The sequence below is a fragment of the Chanodichthys erythropterus genome, chromosome 6 (genome assembly GCF_024489055.1).
Source record: "Chanodichthys erythropterus isolate Z2021 chromosome 6, ASM2448905v1, whole genome shotgun sequence".
Lineage (NCBI taxonomy): Eukaryota > Metazoa > Chordata > Actinopteri > Cypriniformes > Xenocyprididae > Chanodichthys > Chanodichthys erythropterus.
In genome coordinates this window covers 7,166,078-7,183,085 of record NC_090226.1, presented here as the reverse complement: position 1 = coordinate 7,183,085, position 17,008 = coordinate 7,166,078, and the positions used below count along the sequence as shown (strand labels likewise).

Sequence of the window (17,008 nt, the reverse complement as noted above, 5' to 3'; positions counted from 1 at the left end):
GTGTTGAATGATTTGGGACAGACTAAAAAATTGTATGTTCACACTTGGTTATACTCTTTACAATACTCAACGTAAGCCGGGTTCACACTGTCCGATTTTGGCCACGACTTGGCCCTCTGAGACAAATGTTGGGAATCCTAAAGATTCCTCATATTCTAGGCCAAAATCTGAAGTCTTTTATCATTAGTTTGACATGTTCACCGACAGCCACTGACCATTGTGATCACATTTTACGAAATTCTGGTAGTGTCCGAAGATTAGATGCACAGTCCTACCGTGTGACTTCTCCCACCACAACCGTCAAATCAAATCAAAAACGTCTTCATTTTTTTCCATTTTTCTTTTCAAAACAAGCCATGATCAAAATTAACCCTAGAGATTGTTTTTGTTTTCTAGCCACCATTTCAATCCCTCGTGTAAACACAGCTCACAGTCACCGAACGTGTCACGGATGGATGATGTAAAACGAGTCTTCTTGCATGTGTCTGTTTTTAACACATCTTGACTGCCGTACAATCTCACATTAATGACAAATGAGATCCTACAGCGTGACATGGCTTATGGCGGTGATCATGTTCGTACAGTCTGACAAGTAACAGTTGTAATGGACTATTATAAATCGTACAGTGTACATCCAGTTTAAAACCTCTTTCAGCAAGTATATTTTTACTATATTATATACTATATGCTATATTTTTATAGTCCACATTCACACTGTTTTTGACTCCAATTTCCTCATTTTATATTTTAAACTGCAGTACTCAGAAGTACTATTAAACACCTGATATAGTCATTCATGCACGGTTTCCAGGGGACTCAAGATTTTCAGTACACTACTTACTGCACACCAGCCTCCAGCACCCTGAGGTGTTGTTAAGCAGGACAGAAGTCTATTGTGTACAATCTATGCTACAATATGTTTCCTTACAGTAAGGTTAATGACATGATTCTGAAAAGAGTGTTTACACTTCTTAATTAGCCTTTACTAACAGTTACTTAAACAGTCAGCAGAATTTTGTATTGGAAAACGAGGTGATTGTATCATGGCAGTCAGAAAATATATTTTAAGCCTTGACACGTTTGTTTATGCATCCATTCCTTGCACAGTTGACTGTTATCCACACACTTCAACAGCAACCTTGACAGAACGTCTGCTCTTCACATCACAGGATGCATGGTGTGATGCTAGTGCTATACATTTATGCTTGTCACGTGACTGATTGTGAATGTTCTGTGCTATTTTTGACTGCGAATGGAGAGTCTGGATGTTTATTCTGCAGTCAGACGGGCATGTGATCCAGTTTTAATCCAGTTTAGCCCATGTGTGATGGCTTTGAAAAATCCAACAGATTCTGCACTTGTGTGAATAAGTGGATTGTGTTTGTAGCGTATGACTCACTGAAAACATTGCTGCATTAGCTACTCATCTAAAATGCGAGAGAACTGTCATTGTCAATCTCTTAGTCTGTTTAATCTCCAAAATTTCTCTTGTGGTGGGAAGTTGTGATTATACCAATCAGAGGTTAAAGGAACAATTCACTCGAAATGAAAATTCTGTCATCATTTACTCATTCTCATGTTGTTCCAAACCTGTATAACTTTTTTCTTCAGTGGAAGTAGGCAGCATTGTAACACAGTTCTTAAATATGGGAAGAAGGAGGCGGGAACCGGCGAACATTCAACAAAACTTTAATACAAAAATAAACAAATACAAAACGAAAGTAATGCCGGTAAACCCTCGCGGACGTCTGCCGGCCACACAAACATAATAAAACATAAAATAAAGTCCAGGCCTGGTCCTCTCTCGTCCTTCACTGTCGTCGCTCCTCCTTTTATGCTCCCGGAGCTCCTCCATGAGAGACTCAAGGCGTTCCGTCACGGCTCTCGCCTGCCCTGGTCGCCACAAGCATGTTTGCTGCTTCAATAGAACGCTTCACCCTAAAATGAAAATTCTGTCATTAATTACTCACCCTCATGTCGTTCCACACCCGTAAGACCTTTGTTCATCTTCAGAACACAAATTAAGATATTTTTGATAAAATCCAATGGCTCAGTGAGGCCTCAATTGAAAGCAAGTTAATTTATACTTTCAAATGCCCAGGAAGCTAATAAAGCTGTTCATGTGACTACAGCGGTTCAACCTTAATGTTATGAAGTGACGAGAATACTTGTTGTGCACCAAAAAAAAAACCCAAATAACAATTTCATTCAACAATATCTAGTGTGATGGGTGATTTCAAAACACTGCTTCATGAAGCTTTGTAGCTTTATGAATCTTTTGTTTTGAATCAGTGGTTCAGAGCGTTTATCAAACTGCCAAAGTCACGTGAACCATTGAAATTTCTAAACATTTATGACGTAATGGAGCCTTGTTTACTGAAATCACATGAAATCCCAATTTCATATATATATAAAACTATATATATATATATATATATATATATATATATATATATATATATATGTTTTATATATTTTAATGTGTTTTTTTTCCATATATGAAATATGCTTGTTCTGGAGAATTATGTACTTTTTGTTCTCAATGGCATTCTGGAAGGAAAGAGCCCCTTCATTTTCTCCAATATATAAAGCTAAAACAAATCTCCCATAGTGTTGTTTTATTAATAACCTGAATCATTTTTCTTGGAATATGGTGAATTTGACAGAATACAGTTAATCTGAGATTATAATCCAGATGGTGGACAGAGGGTTGTTCACAGCAGTTCCAAATCCTCCATTGGTTAATTAAAGACCTGGGGGGTTTTGACTGAGCAATTAGCCTGAATATTACAGCGCAGGTTTAATGAAGTGAATAGCAGAGGTGTGTGAGTGTGTGCCTGGTACATGCAGCTGGTATGTCTGTAAGTAATCAGACAGCAGGGATCATTTAAAAGAGCAGGACACCAAACCACGTACAAAGCTCACGCACATCCGAAAGCTGAGGGCAAACATTCCAGTGCTGTGTGTAAACCCCTGACCGAGTGACGTCCCGATGCAGCTTTGCCCACGTCACTGATGCTGTGGAGTTGCATCAGCTGTGTCTCACTGGTGTTGTGGGGGTGTCAGATTTCTCTGTCTGTATCTGCATCTTTCTTTCTTTCTTTCTTTCTTTCTTTCTTTCTTTCTTTCTTTCTTTCTTTCTTTCTTTCTTTCTTTCTTTCTTTCTTTCTTTCTTTCTTTCTTTCTTTCTGTCTCACCTTATCTCAATTTGTCTTTCATTTTACTTTTGTTTATAAGATTATTTGATTTTTGGAGAAAGCGAGAGGATTATGCTCACATTGCTTGGGTAAGCTTAGGCAAGCTTGGGTAAAATTGTTCCACCCTTGAAAATCATGCTGTGCTCGCATTAAACACTGTCCCCAGGACAGATGTACTGCTTTTATGTGTTACTAGTATTAAACCTTAGGTGCACAACTTACATTTTTCCCCCTAAGATTTATTTTTGGTGATTTTAGCCTTTATTATGATAGGATAATATAGAGTGGAAAGGAAGTGAGGTGGGAGAGGGGGGGGGGGGATCGGGAAAGGTCAGCGAGCCAGGAACAACGCCATATGTTGGTACTGCCCACAAGGCTATCGGCACCGACAACTTCCGTTTTTTTAATCGAACAATTTGTGATAGTGTTGATAAAACCCTGTAGACCTACAGTAGACAAGGCTTCTATTCAAATATTATTGCTTTTACAATATTTAGACCAAATAAATGTAACCTTGGTGAGCAAAAGAGACTTCTTTCAAAAACATTAATGGTGTCATGAACTGCATTGTTTTATTGTTTTATAATGTTTCCTGGGGTGCACTTATAATGTAAGTATTTTTACATCAAAAATTGTCATAATTTAGAAATAAAAGGCATTTTTCCTACCCTGATTTTATCCCTCTTATTTGAACGCTCTGTTTTAAGGGGTGTGTCTGCTGAGAGACTTCAGTGTGAACACCCACTGCTGTGATTGACTAATATCTTTGAATATAAAATAGCTAAGTATTACTCTCTTGAAAACTTTTAGCACATTTTTACTATTACAGATCTCAAGGTTAACTAATTGTGAAAAGTGTTGATTATAGCATTACACTTAATCTATGGCAAGGCAATATATTTAGATTGTGGCATGAAAGGTTGCAGTGATGAACATTTTAGCCGATCACAGACATGTTGTTGAGCGCATGAAAGCAGTGATCTCGTCATTGCAACTCAATTTCTGCACACTAACAAATGCTTTCATCATAACAGTGAAAACTTGATGTAACTAAGAGATTTGTTGAATAAAAATGGGAGTTTAGGCACATGTCCAGAACTCTGCACTGTGTGATTGCCGATTCCAGTGATAGTAAAGGGAGCGTTCTGTGATTGCTTTCTATATATAATTTATATAAGAGAAACAATGTGAAGTTTACCGTTTAGTTACTGGTTTGATTTACTGACACATAAACAAAGAACATCTGACTGTACATGAATCATTATAAATCAGATCAGGCATTAGAATGAACACAGTTACTTACATGTTGTTACATTAGAGTCGTGTCCATATCGTAAAAGTCTGTTCGCAAAGCCGGCGCCAAAATACGATTGATTTGCCACATATTTCACAGTGAAATGTTCCGAATACAAATAAATAAAGCTCAACTGAGCCATTCGCATTGTTGAAAATAAATAACCATATTCCTAGCATTAGGATCCTTTGAAAGGTAATTTTTAGTCCTGTATCGCTCTTCTCTCCTCCTCATCTCACTAACATGATAGTGGGCGGGGCTAATGTTGCAATGATGAAGTAGGCATTGATTTCTTCTGCGGAGGTGGCGTTTCACCTATCTATGAAGATAGGCACATTCCATGATCAATCGTTTGCTGGGCCTGGTGTCAATAAAAGCTTTTCTTGGACTACTGTAACAAAGAAGTTTTCAGTTCTGAAACTAACAGGATATTCTTATAGTATGATGATCTCTTACATATCAAAAGCTCAAGGAAAAGTTTATTTCTCAATTTATGACCCCTTTAAAGACGTGGGTGGGTTTTTTTGACACGGGCTAGTAAGCATTCATGTAGCAACCTCCCAAAACACCCTAGCAACCACCTAGAAATGGCCTAGCAACCACTCAGAACCTTGCAACCACTATTTAATCCCTTTCGCTCTTAATCCTCTCTCTCTGTGTTTTTTTTTCTCTCCACCTTTTTCTGTAATCCATTCTTAGTCGATTTCTTCCTCTTTCACACTCACATTTTTGCTGGTGTTGAATCTCGTGACAGGGAAGGATGAATCAGTCTTAATAACAGTAATTTATGGACACTTTAAACACATTCGTAGGCTGTTTTTAATGAACATTGATGTGTCGTTGCAGCACTTCTAATAAGTGCTTTTCACAGGCACCGAGCTAAATTAGCTCCTGACAACACCAAATCATGTCGCAACAAATTCATGCTCTTTTGCATGTGACTGCTTGATGTCATGCAAACATAATGAGTCCAAATTAGCATGTCCCCATCTCATTTTGAGAACGAGGGACATTGTTACGTAAGTAGGGAGGCAATGTTATGACTCTTCGGAAGTGTGCGTCTGTACTAGTGGGTTTAGTGTTGATGAGCAACTGAAAGCAGGCTGCGCAGAGTATTTAATCCATGAATAAACTTCTCATTATTCAAGAAACTTAAGCTATGACCTAGTTGGCAAGGCAGTTTCAACACCAGTGTGTTTAGGAGTTGCCAGACATCGGCGTAGAATGAAAACAAATTCTGTTTGTGTTTTTCAGACCCGGCTGAAAGTCATCACAAATTCTGGCGCAGAGCAAATGCAGCAGCTATTATGTGTTTAAATATGCAACAATGGGACCTGTTGCAGTTAACTCAATTGACTCCGCCCAAAGCCTTGAACTCCTCCGGCCAATCACTTGTAACCATCTATTTGTTACAGGCAGACCACTGTCTGTCTGATTAGTGGAGTGCATGAAGGACAGGCTGGTTCTCCATTCAGCATCTTGGCACAAACCTCTGCCCCCATCATAGGTCCGTTTCCCATTCCCAAATTTAAGGTTCACCATTTTTTTTAAATTTAGGAGTCCGATGAATTACCTTTTCAGCCCTTCGAGTGCCCTGGCGAGTTTAAGCCGAGGAGGCCCCACTGATATAATGACGCTTGGCACAATCACCCTTCTGTTCCTCCAGCCCTGTTCCCAGGAAACAGCACAGCATGCACAATTGCCTACCGTGCTTTGCTGCCCAACCACATTGCTCTCGCCGTGGCTGCGCAGCAAGCCGAGTAACATGCCATCTCACTGGATAATCCAGAGTTTATCTTCTCAGAGTTCACACCGATTCGTTTTCTGCTTGGTTATTAATTCACATTTTCGGGGCGTAGTGGGGAAGAGCGAGGGGGCAGAAGGGAGAAAAGGAGCTGGAGGAACTTGAGGTTATGCCAGCCCAGAGTTTCAAGCATGAAGAGAGCATGACTGTTATGTTAAGCTTCTCCTAATTAAAAGCAAAGGAATGGGTAGAAAGCAGTAAAAAAAAAAAAAGAAAAAAAAAAAGCAAGATGAATGGACAAAGAGGGCCAGAACTGGTTCTGAGCTGGTCATAGCTGGTTCTGCTGGCTTTCATGGCCTTCCTCAATGGGCCCACTGGTTTGGAGTGTAGGTTCCCTCCCCTTCTCTTTCCCCCTACTTCTGTTTATGCTTTGTAGCTAATGTGATACTAGGGCTCTGTCCTTTCAGACCAGGATTGGGAATACCAGGGGGCCAAATGGGAGCCTGGAGACACATGTCAGCTTGTGCTTTCAGGACTCAGCACTCCAACAGGTCCATCATAAGCAGCCACAGGGAGTCAGGCACCAAAGAAGACAGGAAGAGACCACAAAAACAGCTATAGAGACATCAGGAGCCATATAGTGAAAGGAGAGAAGCAAGAACAACACCTCTCAGTAGAGTCAGGAAAGTGACGACTTATTCAGTTGTACGGTATCGGTGCAAAAGGTTACCGGCTGTTTTGCAAAGTTAATTTGGCAGTGGCAGAGATTTTGATAGAGCTGTCTTGCCATGCCAGAAGGAAGAAAAACATGAGAGAAATACAGAGAGTCAAAGAGGAAGCTCTGTCTGTCCATCAGGGATATAAAACCTTTTAATTGAATTTTAAAATCTATCATGTTTTGTCAAGATGTCATTCAGAGTTTATCCTGGCGAACCTTCCTTTTTGTTGTTAAAAATTACACTTATTGCAGTTATATAAATGTTTAGTTCATTTTAAGTCTACTTCCTTTTATTCAAATTTAAATTGCAATTCTGTTTCAAATTCGCTTCAAATTCAGGAATTGAATTGGAACTTGAAAACCATTCTCAATTCAATTCAGAATGCCACACAATCATACAACATTTTACAGGCATTCTTGTGTAAATATCAGGGTCTCATAACCAAATATTATTCACATAGCTTGCTAGAAATATATCAATAGTTTAACTAACCCTAACTAATAAAAATTCTCTTCAAACTGTTTTTCCAAGACACTAGTTGACATGCATGAAAAAAAACTGACCATAGAGGAAGGCAGTTTACATTAATGTACACTGTAGCACCTCTAGTGGCAATGTTGAAGAATGCTTGAGGTTAAACATGGTTTGTGTAACATTAGCAATCCATTATCAGCTGTTTGATAACGTAGTCAAGCCAAAGGCTAATCATATCAATAACTGTTATGTGTCCTACGTAGAGAGCAATACATAAAACGCATTATCATTCTGATACATCGACTTGTCAATAACCTGTCGTAGCAATTAACAAACAACAACAATCCACTGATCCAATCAATTCCTGATCGACAAAATCAAGTGCTGCCCTACATTTTTTTTCTCATTTGAGAAGTTGTTTCCCTTGGATATATACACTGCCCGGCCAAAAGAATAAGCCGCTGTTTGGATTTAAATAGGCAAATGCTTAAGAGATTGGATCATTATTGAAGTGATTATTTTGTTTTAGCATGCTATATGTTTGAAAACAGTTTTTCTATCTCTAAATGATGGAGTGTGTAGCTTTTCATTTCTTAAACAACCATGTAGGAAGACACATCATGGCCATTTTCCAGGATGACAAAGCCAAGATTCATCAGGCTCAAATTGAGAAAGAAGGGTTGGGAGGGAGCATGAAGAATCATTTTCACATATGAATTGGCACCTTAAGTTCATTGAAAGTCTTTGGGATGTGCTGGAGGAGACTTTACAGAGTGCTCATCTCTTGAATTGTAAATGCAAAATCAAGATCAAAAAGTGATGCACCTCTTGATAGAAATAAATGTTGTGATGTTATTTCCATCAAGAGGTGTTTCAGGCCCTGAGGATCACATCACTATACTATTTCAAGGTCTTACATAATCCGTAGCTTCACTACTCTATTTTACACAGATGAACACATCTCCTTTAAACAAGATGGAAATAATATATACTGTTTTTTACATCCTTCTCTTATAGGGAAACAAGGGACTGACACAGTTTCTCTATAGATCTCCCTCTCTCACACACGCACACTTGAAGACCGAGAGTAATCGCTCTGAAAGCATGGAGCCTGCTGAGATGAACACTATCCCCAATGGGAAGGGGCACGAAGCTGGTGAGGAAACAACTGCGACTGCAATAAAAAGCCAATCAGAAGATGCTGCTCAGTAAGTATGCGCTCAAGGGTGCACTATAATATCTGTCTAGTTCAGGATGGTTTATTGTCAGTCATCCAGTGTGTTTTAGTTATACAGTTTCAGTTGGTATAAGCTTTGTCATTTAGTCTTGTTGGTAAGATTATGGAAAAAAAAAAAATTTTTAGGGGTGTCTTATATTAGTGCATACATCCAGTATTTATGAACATTAGTGTGTGTTTTTGCAGTATCTTCCAGCTAGCATTAAAGCATCCAGTCATGTCATCTTAATAAGGTGAAGCTTGTCTGTCATCACAGTCCTAAATGTCACTGAACAGCACAGTTCAGACATCACTGGGCACATTCAGTAGCACTGATGTTATGCTCTTTCTATATAACTATGTTCAAAGCTCCAATGTGTTTGTGATTGTGTCGATGTTTATGTGCAAACTAATTTATATGGGTGTTTCTTTAACTACAGGAACTTTTTATGTGACAACTTTAGATTTTTATTAAGACTGCTTTACCATTTTCTCAGACTCAGACGTTCAATCTTAAAATATGAAAATCATATAATACATAAAAACATTCTACTGAACAGTACTACTGAAAAACAATAAGTGATGCACTGAAATTATTCCAAAATCAACTAAAATATTTGGTTGCTGAATTAAAAGCAGATTCGGAGGGACAAAATCATTGAACAAAACGGTGATGTTGTGTGGATACTAAATCTGGATTGACACTATCGATTTTAAGTTTTTTTATGGATCTTCAAATGTGATTTTTTTAGTCTATGCTGTTTTCAGTTGATGCATGAACAAAACTTCCAATAATACATTTTCGGTAAAAAAAAACAAAAAATCATTCTGGTGCACCACTATTAACTATTACTGTCTTTAAAACTTTGATGATCTAAAGATAAAAATACTATTATTTACAGTTTTATCTTAAAATAAACAAAAATAACACAAAATAAAACTGTCCCTCAGTTGTGGTATCATTTGAAATACAACTAAATTTGTTGCCACTAATAAAGCGTTCACATATCGCGCCTAAAACGTGGAAAGCACGGCTGCATCGCTTTCTCCTCCTTTCCACAAGCATTTGTGCTCCCATGGCATCTGTCGTTGCTGTACAACTTCACTCTCCACGATGACGAGGAAGTATTAGCAATATATTTATGATTTCTAGCCCTTGCATTAGCTTTACTACTAGATATATTGATGGAGATGAGAAATAAAAACCCACGATGTACAGCTATGATCAGATTCGGCTAAGCTTTCAGTTTTGTTACAGAAAGGCCGAAGCTGATTGGTTGGTTCTTGTCACATGACCTGCGGTGCGGCATTCTGAAAAGTTGAGAATTTTTCATCTTGATGCGCCTGGAAAACGCACTGCATGCGCTTCGCGACCACGTTGCTTCCATTATGAGCGTGCCTGCCGTGTGGCTACATTTGAAATAACTGACTTGAAAAAATGCGATATGTGAACTGCTATGAAAAATGCTATGAAATTTACCTTAGTAAGACAAAGGAGTCTGCAATTTAATTTCAGAAATGTTTCTGAAATGCGTAAAAAATTATTTTCACCACTGAATATTGTCAAATGGAAAACATAGATATGGTGGCAATTCAATTTTTGTTTTAGGAAAAATTGACAGAATGCTCCTGTGACGCATGTTGGCTATTGCTATTAGAAAAAATGTGAATGTGAAAAGCGTCTTTTAACTCTTTCCCCGACATTGATGGAATTTTCTGTCATTTATGAGACAACGCTTCCCCACCATTGACAGAATTTTCTGGTTTTCAGTGTTATACGGTAAGGGGCGCTATTTTGCATCTTCCGAAAGAGCCTCTGGACCTCTGGATCAAAACAGACAAATAAGGAGCAGAAACAAGTGATAAAAGCATTGCTTATGCACGTTGTAGTCTTTGGGAAAAAAACATGATTTTCTCAGCTTTTTGTTCAAAATGTTCCTTTTTTATGAAACTTCAAGTGTTGATAAAAAAAGAATGCATGAAGCTAGAATAAAACATGTTTTTTGTTTAAAAGCAGAGGCTCTGTTCTTTCGTTTGATATATTGCATGTTTGGATATTCATACAACAAAATATTTTGGGGGCTATTCAATTTATGTGAAAATGATCAAAAACGCTGGCGGTGGCTGGAAACGTTTTAAAAAACGATGACGGGGAAAGAGTTAAGGTAGTTGAAGAAACACCGATATGTAATTTTATATGCAAAATAAAATCACCCTGCATGTAGAAGAACTGCATACCTTCACCCTAAGGAAATGAAATGTTTCTCAGCTAGACATCACTTCCCCCTGACTGTGGCCACATACTTTCAACAGTGTGTTTAACTAAGGATGTGTTCATTATGATTTCCTTGTCTCTTGTGCTTTCGTGGATGCTGCTCCTACACTTTAGGGAACTTGTACCAAATAGCACAGAAACTGCCAGGTATGTCATGCAGAGAGCAGAATCGTTGCAGACGAAAAGTTATTTTTTTCCTGCAGCTACAAATCATGCATCTATAATTAAAGCACCCATCCTTAATCACTGTTTTGGTGTTTTCTGTTGATATTGCACTGCCAAACAAGGCAATCCCTCATGGCTGTTATATGTGTCTTTAGTAATGATAGAACTCCAGGTAATGCAGAGGCAAACCTGCCAGAAAGCTCAGAGTTCCTGTCTAATGCAGATGACAAGAAAACCACTCGCTTCACGGATGTAAGTTGAGCTTTTGGTAAGATTTCATGTATAGCAGTATGTGACGGTGTGTCTCCTTCAGATGAGACCATAATGCTGTGAAGTGTTTCAAATGTGAATTTGTGTACTAAATGCTCTGTTTTTCTTCTTGCTTAGTTTGAGGGAAAGACTTCTTTTGGGATGTCCGTCTTCAACTTGGGTAACGCCATTATGGGAAGTGGAATTCTGGGATTAGCGTATGCCATGGCTAATACGGGCATTGTCCTCTTCATGTAAGTTATAGTTTTAGGTCAAACTCTATGCATTCAGATTTTAGGAGTAATTCCTTAAAGTGCCCCTATTATGATATTTTAAAGATTCCTAATTTTGCTTTGGAGGTCTCTTACAATAGGTTTATTGTAGGTTCAATAAAAGATTTGCTCTCTTTCCCCAGAGCCTTTTCTGGTCAAATAACCCAGTCTATTGTTATTGGTGTACCATTTACAACACGTGTCAGAAATTTCCTCATACACAATGATACGAACAGTAACAAAGGTATTGATTTTACTGTATCAATTCAAGCTTGAGATCTCATCCTTTGGAAGTGCATGCAAAGTGGATTTGCTTTTGCAGGCCTCTTCCAGGCCTCAGCTACAACAGGACGGGTCAAAGTAGACATTGTTCGCGGCAGCCAATATGACCATAGGCTGGCATTATGCATATTTGTTAAAAACGTATGTAGGTTCGTGCAGGAAGTAAGACTGAATTACTTACAACTCGTTTCCAGCAATTGGCTCTTTCTTTTGGGTGACAATAACGCATTTATCGTGCACTTTGATCTTTGAAACTTTGCGGATCTTTTACATTCACAGCTATATTACACACTACATGATAAGTAATATCTGAAAAAGCATAATGGTTGCACTTTAATTGAGAACAGATAATTCACTTTAAACTAGAATTAATAAAATCATTGTGCATTTGATACATCATAAACCACTTTGCGGGGAAACATTAAAGTCATAAGTCATAATAAATTCTATTTTATTATTGTTACGTTTTTTTTACACTATTAAATATAAAGGTTCCTAAAGACGGTTTTCACAGCGATGCAAGAGAAAACTTTCACCGAAAAGTTCTTATAAGACCCATTTTTTTCTAAGTGTAAAAAACATAACCTAAAGAATCTTTTTCCACTATAAAGAACCTTTTGTGCTGTGGAAAGGTTCCATTGGTGTTAAAGGTTCTTCATGGAACCATAGATGACAATAAAGAACCTTTTTTAAGAGTGTATTGCTAGTCAAACATCTGATATTTTATTGAGAATGAAAGCTATTGTCATCTCTTTTGAATATATATCCTAATGAGTTGTGGTGTGTAGTAATATGCTAATGGTATTGTCATTGTGCTATTAAACCGGTATAATATTAAACCAGTATAATTACTTATAATAATGAATGCTTGTGAAGTAATTCCTTTATCTTACACACCCTTTAATAAGGACTTTCTCCCTAAGTGTTTGTCTATCCTTGACTACACTGAACAAGATTGTAACATTAAAGGAAAGATCCTTACAAAAGTAGAATAATATTTTAAAATAAAGCACTACTTTTTTACTTTTTATTTATTGTGAAGAGAATATCATTGTTGTTTGCCCTGGTTAAGATTATTTCATCATATTTCTAGGGTATTGTGGGTGGTTGGCAAGGCATTACTAAGTCTTGGTGAGACTCTGGTCCCTAGATATGACTCATTGTACACATTCAAGTTTGGGGTCAGTACGATTTTTTTCTGAAAAGAAAGAAATTAATGCTGTTATTCAGCAAGGATGCAATAAATTGATCAAAAGTGACAGTAAAGTCATTTATAATGTTACAAAAGATTTGTAGTTCAAATAAATGCTGTTCTTTTGAACTTTCTATCAAAGAATCCTGAAAATATTATATCATTGCACTGCACAGTAGAACTGTTTTCAATATTGATAATAATCAGAAATGTTTCTTGAGCAGCATATTAGAATGATTTCTAAAGGATTATGTGACAATAAACACTGGAGTAATGATGCTGAAAATTCAGCTTTGCAGTCACAGAAATAATTACATTTTAAGTATATTAAAATAGAAAACATTTTTTTTTTAATTGTAATAATATTTCACAGTATTTTTGATCAAATAAATACAGCTTTGGTGAAATTAAGAGATTTCTTTCAAAACCATAAGAAAATCTTACTGACCCCAAACATTTGAACAGTTTTGTAAGTCTATGGGATTTTCTATAGAAGTTATTAGGTTAAATGTTATGGACTTGTAAGGTTGTATAGGTTCAACTCAGGCAACGGAAGCAGACATTTAATGCTTTATTGTTAATGCTAACAGTAGTTAATGTAATAAAAACATCATGTTCAAGCTCATTGGCTAATCCCTTGAGCTTTTCATAGGGTTTTTCTCAAATCTTGCTGCAGTTCTTTATGCATTGTAAACGCCATAGCTTCCCTACAGTTTGTTAGTTGTCATGATCTGGTTTAAGTCCTGTTCTCTGAACTGGTTCCCCTGCTATATTAATCCTCCATTAAAGCAGCCTTTATTTGAAAAGTCAGATTGCCAGAGAGATCTGTTTCCTGACTGACCTTCTGTAGAGCTGAGCGGGCTGCACCAAGACACTCCCTTTGCACGGGAGCTCTGCGTTCACTCCAGGCACACTGCATTACTTTTGTTCAAAGAGAATGATCTGTGCTACTTAACATGGGCTGTACATGCTTTATGAAAACCAGTCTGGCCTTTTAATCTGGGTTGAACAATGTACAGAGGATTTTTTCTTTTCTTTTCTGAAAGGGCTTTGGGCTTGAGCTGTTTGGTGTGACTGGGGTTCTGTGATATTTGGCACACTTGAACTTTCTGTACTCTTGATTTCTGTGCATGTGGTACCTGTCTGATCTAAGAACCGTGTTTCTCTAGTGCTGATTGTGTCTTCAGGCTACTCATAAATCAATCCCAGACACAATTTAATAATGCCGCTAATATTCCTTTCAATAATGCTGCAGCTCTTGGGGATGAATTCATAAGGTTTATGGGAGTTAGACCTTGCTATGGAGATATCTTTGTAGAGTCTCATACTTTATTATTAAATATTATTGTTTGGTGTATATCGAATTTGGTGTATATAGATGAAGATAGAGGACAGATTATGAAAGGTTGATGTTGGGTTCTGCTGTGGTTGGACTTCAGGCTTGATTTTGCTATGTCACTTTGAATCTTGGCAGCAGTTCCCTTGAGGCGATAGAGGAGCCACAGCTCCCACAAATGCACAACATCACAAAACAAGGATGTCTCTTGAATATCCAGCATCACAAAACAGTGTGTGGAGTTCCTTTTCTTCTTTTCTTCTAGACAGGAGTGAGATTAAATGGAGAGCTAATGGAAATTCCTGCTTAGATTTTTCTCCCGAGAAAAAGACCACAGTAACCTTTCATTTGTCTCATTTGAGTTTCACAATAGATTTCAACAAATTGACATCGGAAATCAAAAGTATCTATATTTCAAATATTATCTCAATATCTAATTATCTAATTTGCTTCTATTTTAAAGAAATTTTAGGAGAAACATCCGGGACTGTGTTATTACGTAAATGAAACATAACTAGGGACTCCATTGAGTCTCAATTGATTGTCTTTGAAAGAGCAGCTCTTTGAGAAAGATTATGACAAACAACAAATCCTCAATATTTGTCTTGAAATTCGGCTTACTGTGGCTTACTGGGAAATGTTATTGCTCAAGGACAGGCAATTATTTCATGTTTCTGGGATAAATGACATGTTTATGATAGTGGGCGCAAGAACGATGTCATACAAAGTAGATATGGCAACAAAACAAAAATGAACTGATATGATAATTTGCTGTAGCACCATGCTCGATTGAAGTTTCATAAATTCTTTCTCCATTAAAATAATCGTTAATAGCCCCAGTGACACAGTGCTGCTGAAGTCTCAATTAACAGTGCTTGGATTTTATCCACTTCTTCCTCCATTTACTGAAGATTTTTTACATTAATTTAAGAACTGATGAGGCCACTTGGATGAAAGGTCTTCAATAAATGGAACACATCCAGATTCTCCAGAATAAATTGTGTAAGATACTAAATTAACAGTAATTTGTTTTCAGGTTCTAATGAGGTGTTATAGCATAGTAGCACTGGTCTCAATCTCAGATTTAACTCTCTTGTGGTGAGCTTACTAACAAAACAAAACAAAAATCACCTAATATTGCAGATAAGTCAAGAGAAATGCTGATTATCACCAATTAAGAACAGGGATACCATGGTCCTTAAACCAAGTCCTGTTGGAAAATGAAATCTGCATCTCCATAAAGTTGGTCAGCAGCAGGAAGCATGAAGTGCTCTAAAACTTACTGGTATACGGCTGCGTTGACCTTGATCCTCAGAAAACACAGTGGACAAACACCAGCAGATGACATGGCACCCCAAACCATCACTGACTGTGGAAACTTTACACTGGACCTCAAGCAACGTGGATTTTGTGCCTCTCCTCTCTTCCTCCAGACTCTGGGACCCTGATTTCCAAAGGAAATGCAAAATTTACTTTCATCAGAGAACATAACTTTGGACCACTCAGCAGCAGTCCAGTCCTTTTTGTCTTTAGCCCAGGCGAGACGATTCTGACGCTGTCTGTTGTTCAAGAGTGGCTTGACACAAGGAATGCGACAGCTGAAACCCATGTCTTGCATACGTCTGTGCGTAGTGGTTCTTGAAGCACTGACTCCAGCTGCAGTCCACTCTTTGTGAATCTCCCCCACATTTTTGAACGGGTTTTGTTTCACAATCCTCTCCAGGGTGCGGTTATTCCTATTGCATGTACACTTTTTTCTACCACATCTTTTCCTTCCCTTCACCTCTCTATTAATGTGCTTGGACACAGAGCTCTGTGAACAGCCAGCCTCTTTTGCAATGACCATTTGTGTCTTGCCCTCCTTGTGCAAGGTGTCAGTGGTCGTCTTTTGGACAACTGTCAAGTCAGCAGTCTTCCCCATGATTGTGTAGCCTACAGAACTAGACTGAGAGACCATTTAAGGGCCTTTGCAGGTGTTTTGAGTTAATTAGCTGATTAGAGTGTGACACCAGGTGTCTTCAATATTGAACCTTTTCACAATATTCTAATTTTCTGAGATACTGAATTTGGGATTTTCCTTAGTCGTCAGTTATAATCATCAAAATTAAAAGAAATAAACATTTGAAATATATCAGTCTGTGTGTAATGAATTAATATAATATACACGTTTCGCTTTTTGAATGGAATTAGTGAAATAAATAAACTTTTTGATGATATTCTAATTATATGACCAGCACCTGTAGATATATTGATGGATTGATTGATGGATTGATTGATTCCATTCTTCCGTACACTTTGATTGAGGAGCACTATTTGCGTGGAAGGCTTGCTACGTACAGTGTTCTAAATGAGTCACTTCCTAAGTGAGATTCCATTTAGATTAGGAAGCTTTCAAAGTCACAGACTAGGTTTTGGAAACGGAGCTTAAGTTGCTAAAACAGGAAGTTTTTTGCATCTTTTGAAGTTTGGATAATATCAAATATTTCATAATCAGCTGCTAAAGAAGTTGATTAGATGCTGAACTGATCACATAGTGTCTTCATTCAAGCCAGCTGCATCCATTAACACATTGCAGCTGGTGAAGAAATCACGT

The 17,008-nt window shown here is 37.7% G+C and overlaps 1 protein-coding gene across 2 annotated transcripts in view; it reads left to right on the top strand.

The window, feature by feature from the left end:
• The window catches only part of slc38a3a (solute carrier family 38 member 3a), a 60,090-nt gene that overhangs the window by 13,031 nt on the left and 30,051 nt on the right, over nucleotides 1-17,008 (top strand). The window contains exons 2-4 of one of the 2 annotated variants that reach the window (XM_067387920.1): nucleotides 8,446-8,636; nucleotides 11,240-11,336; nucleotides 11,472-11,587. In XM_067387920.1, coding sequence (XP_067244021.1) covers nucleotides 8,533-8,636; nucleotides 11,240-11,336; nucleotides 11,472-11,587 — 317 coding nt within the window. In that variant the 5' untranslated portion in view covers nucleotides 8,446-8,532. Of the gene's footprint in view, nucleotides 1-8,445; nucleotides 8,637-11,239; nucleotides 11,353-11,471; nucleotides 11,588-17,008 lie in introns of those variants that run through there. The other variant, XM_067387921.1, reaches the window with a different exon arrangement.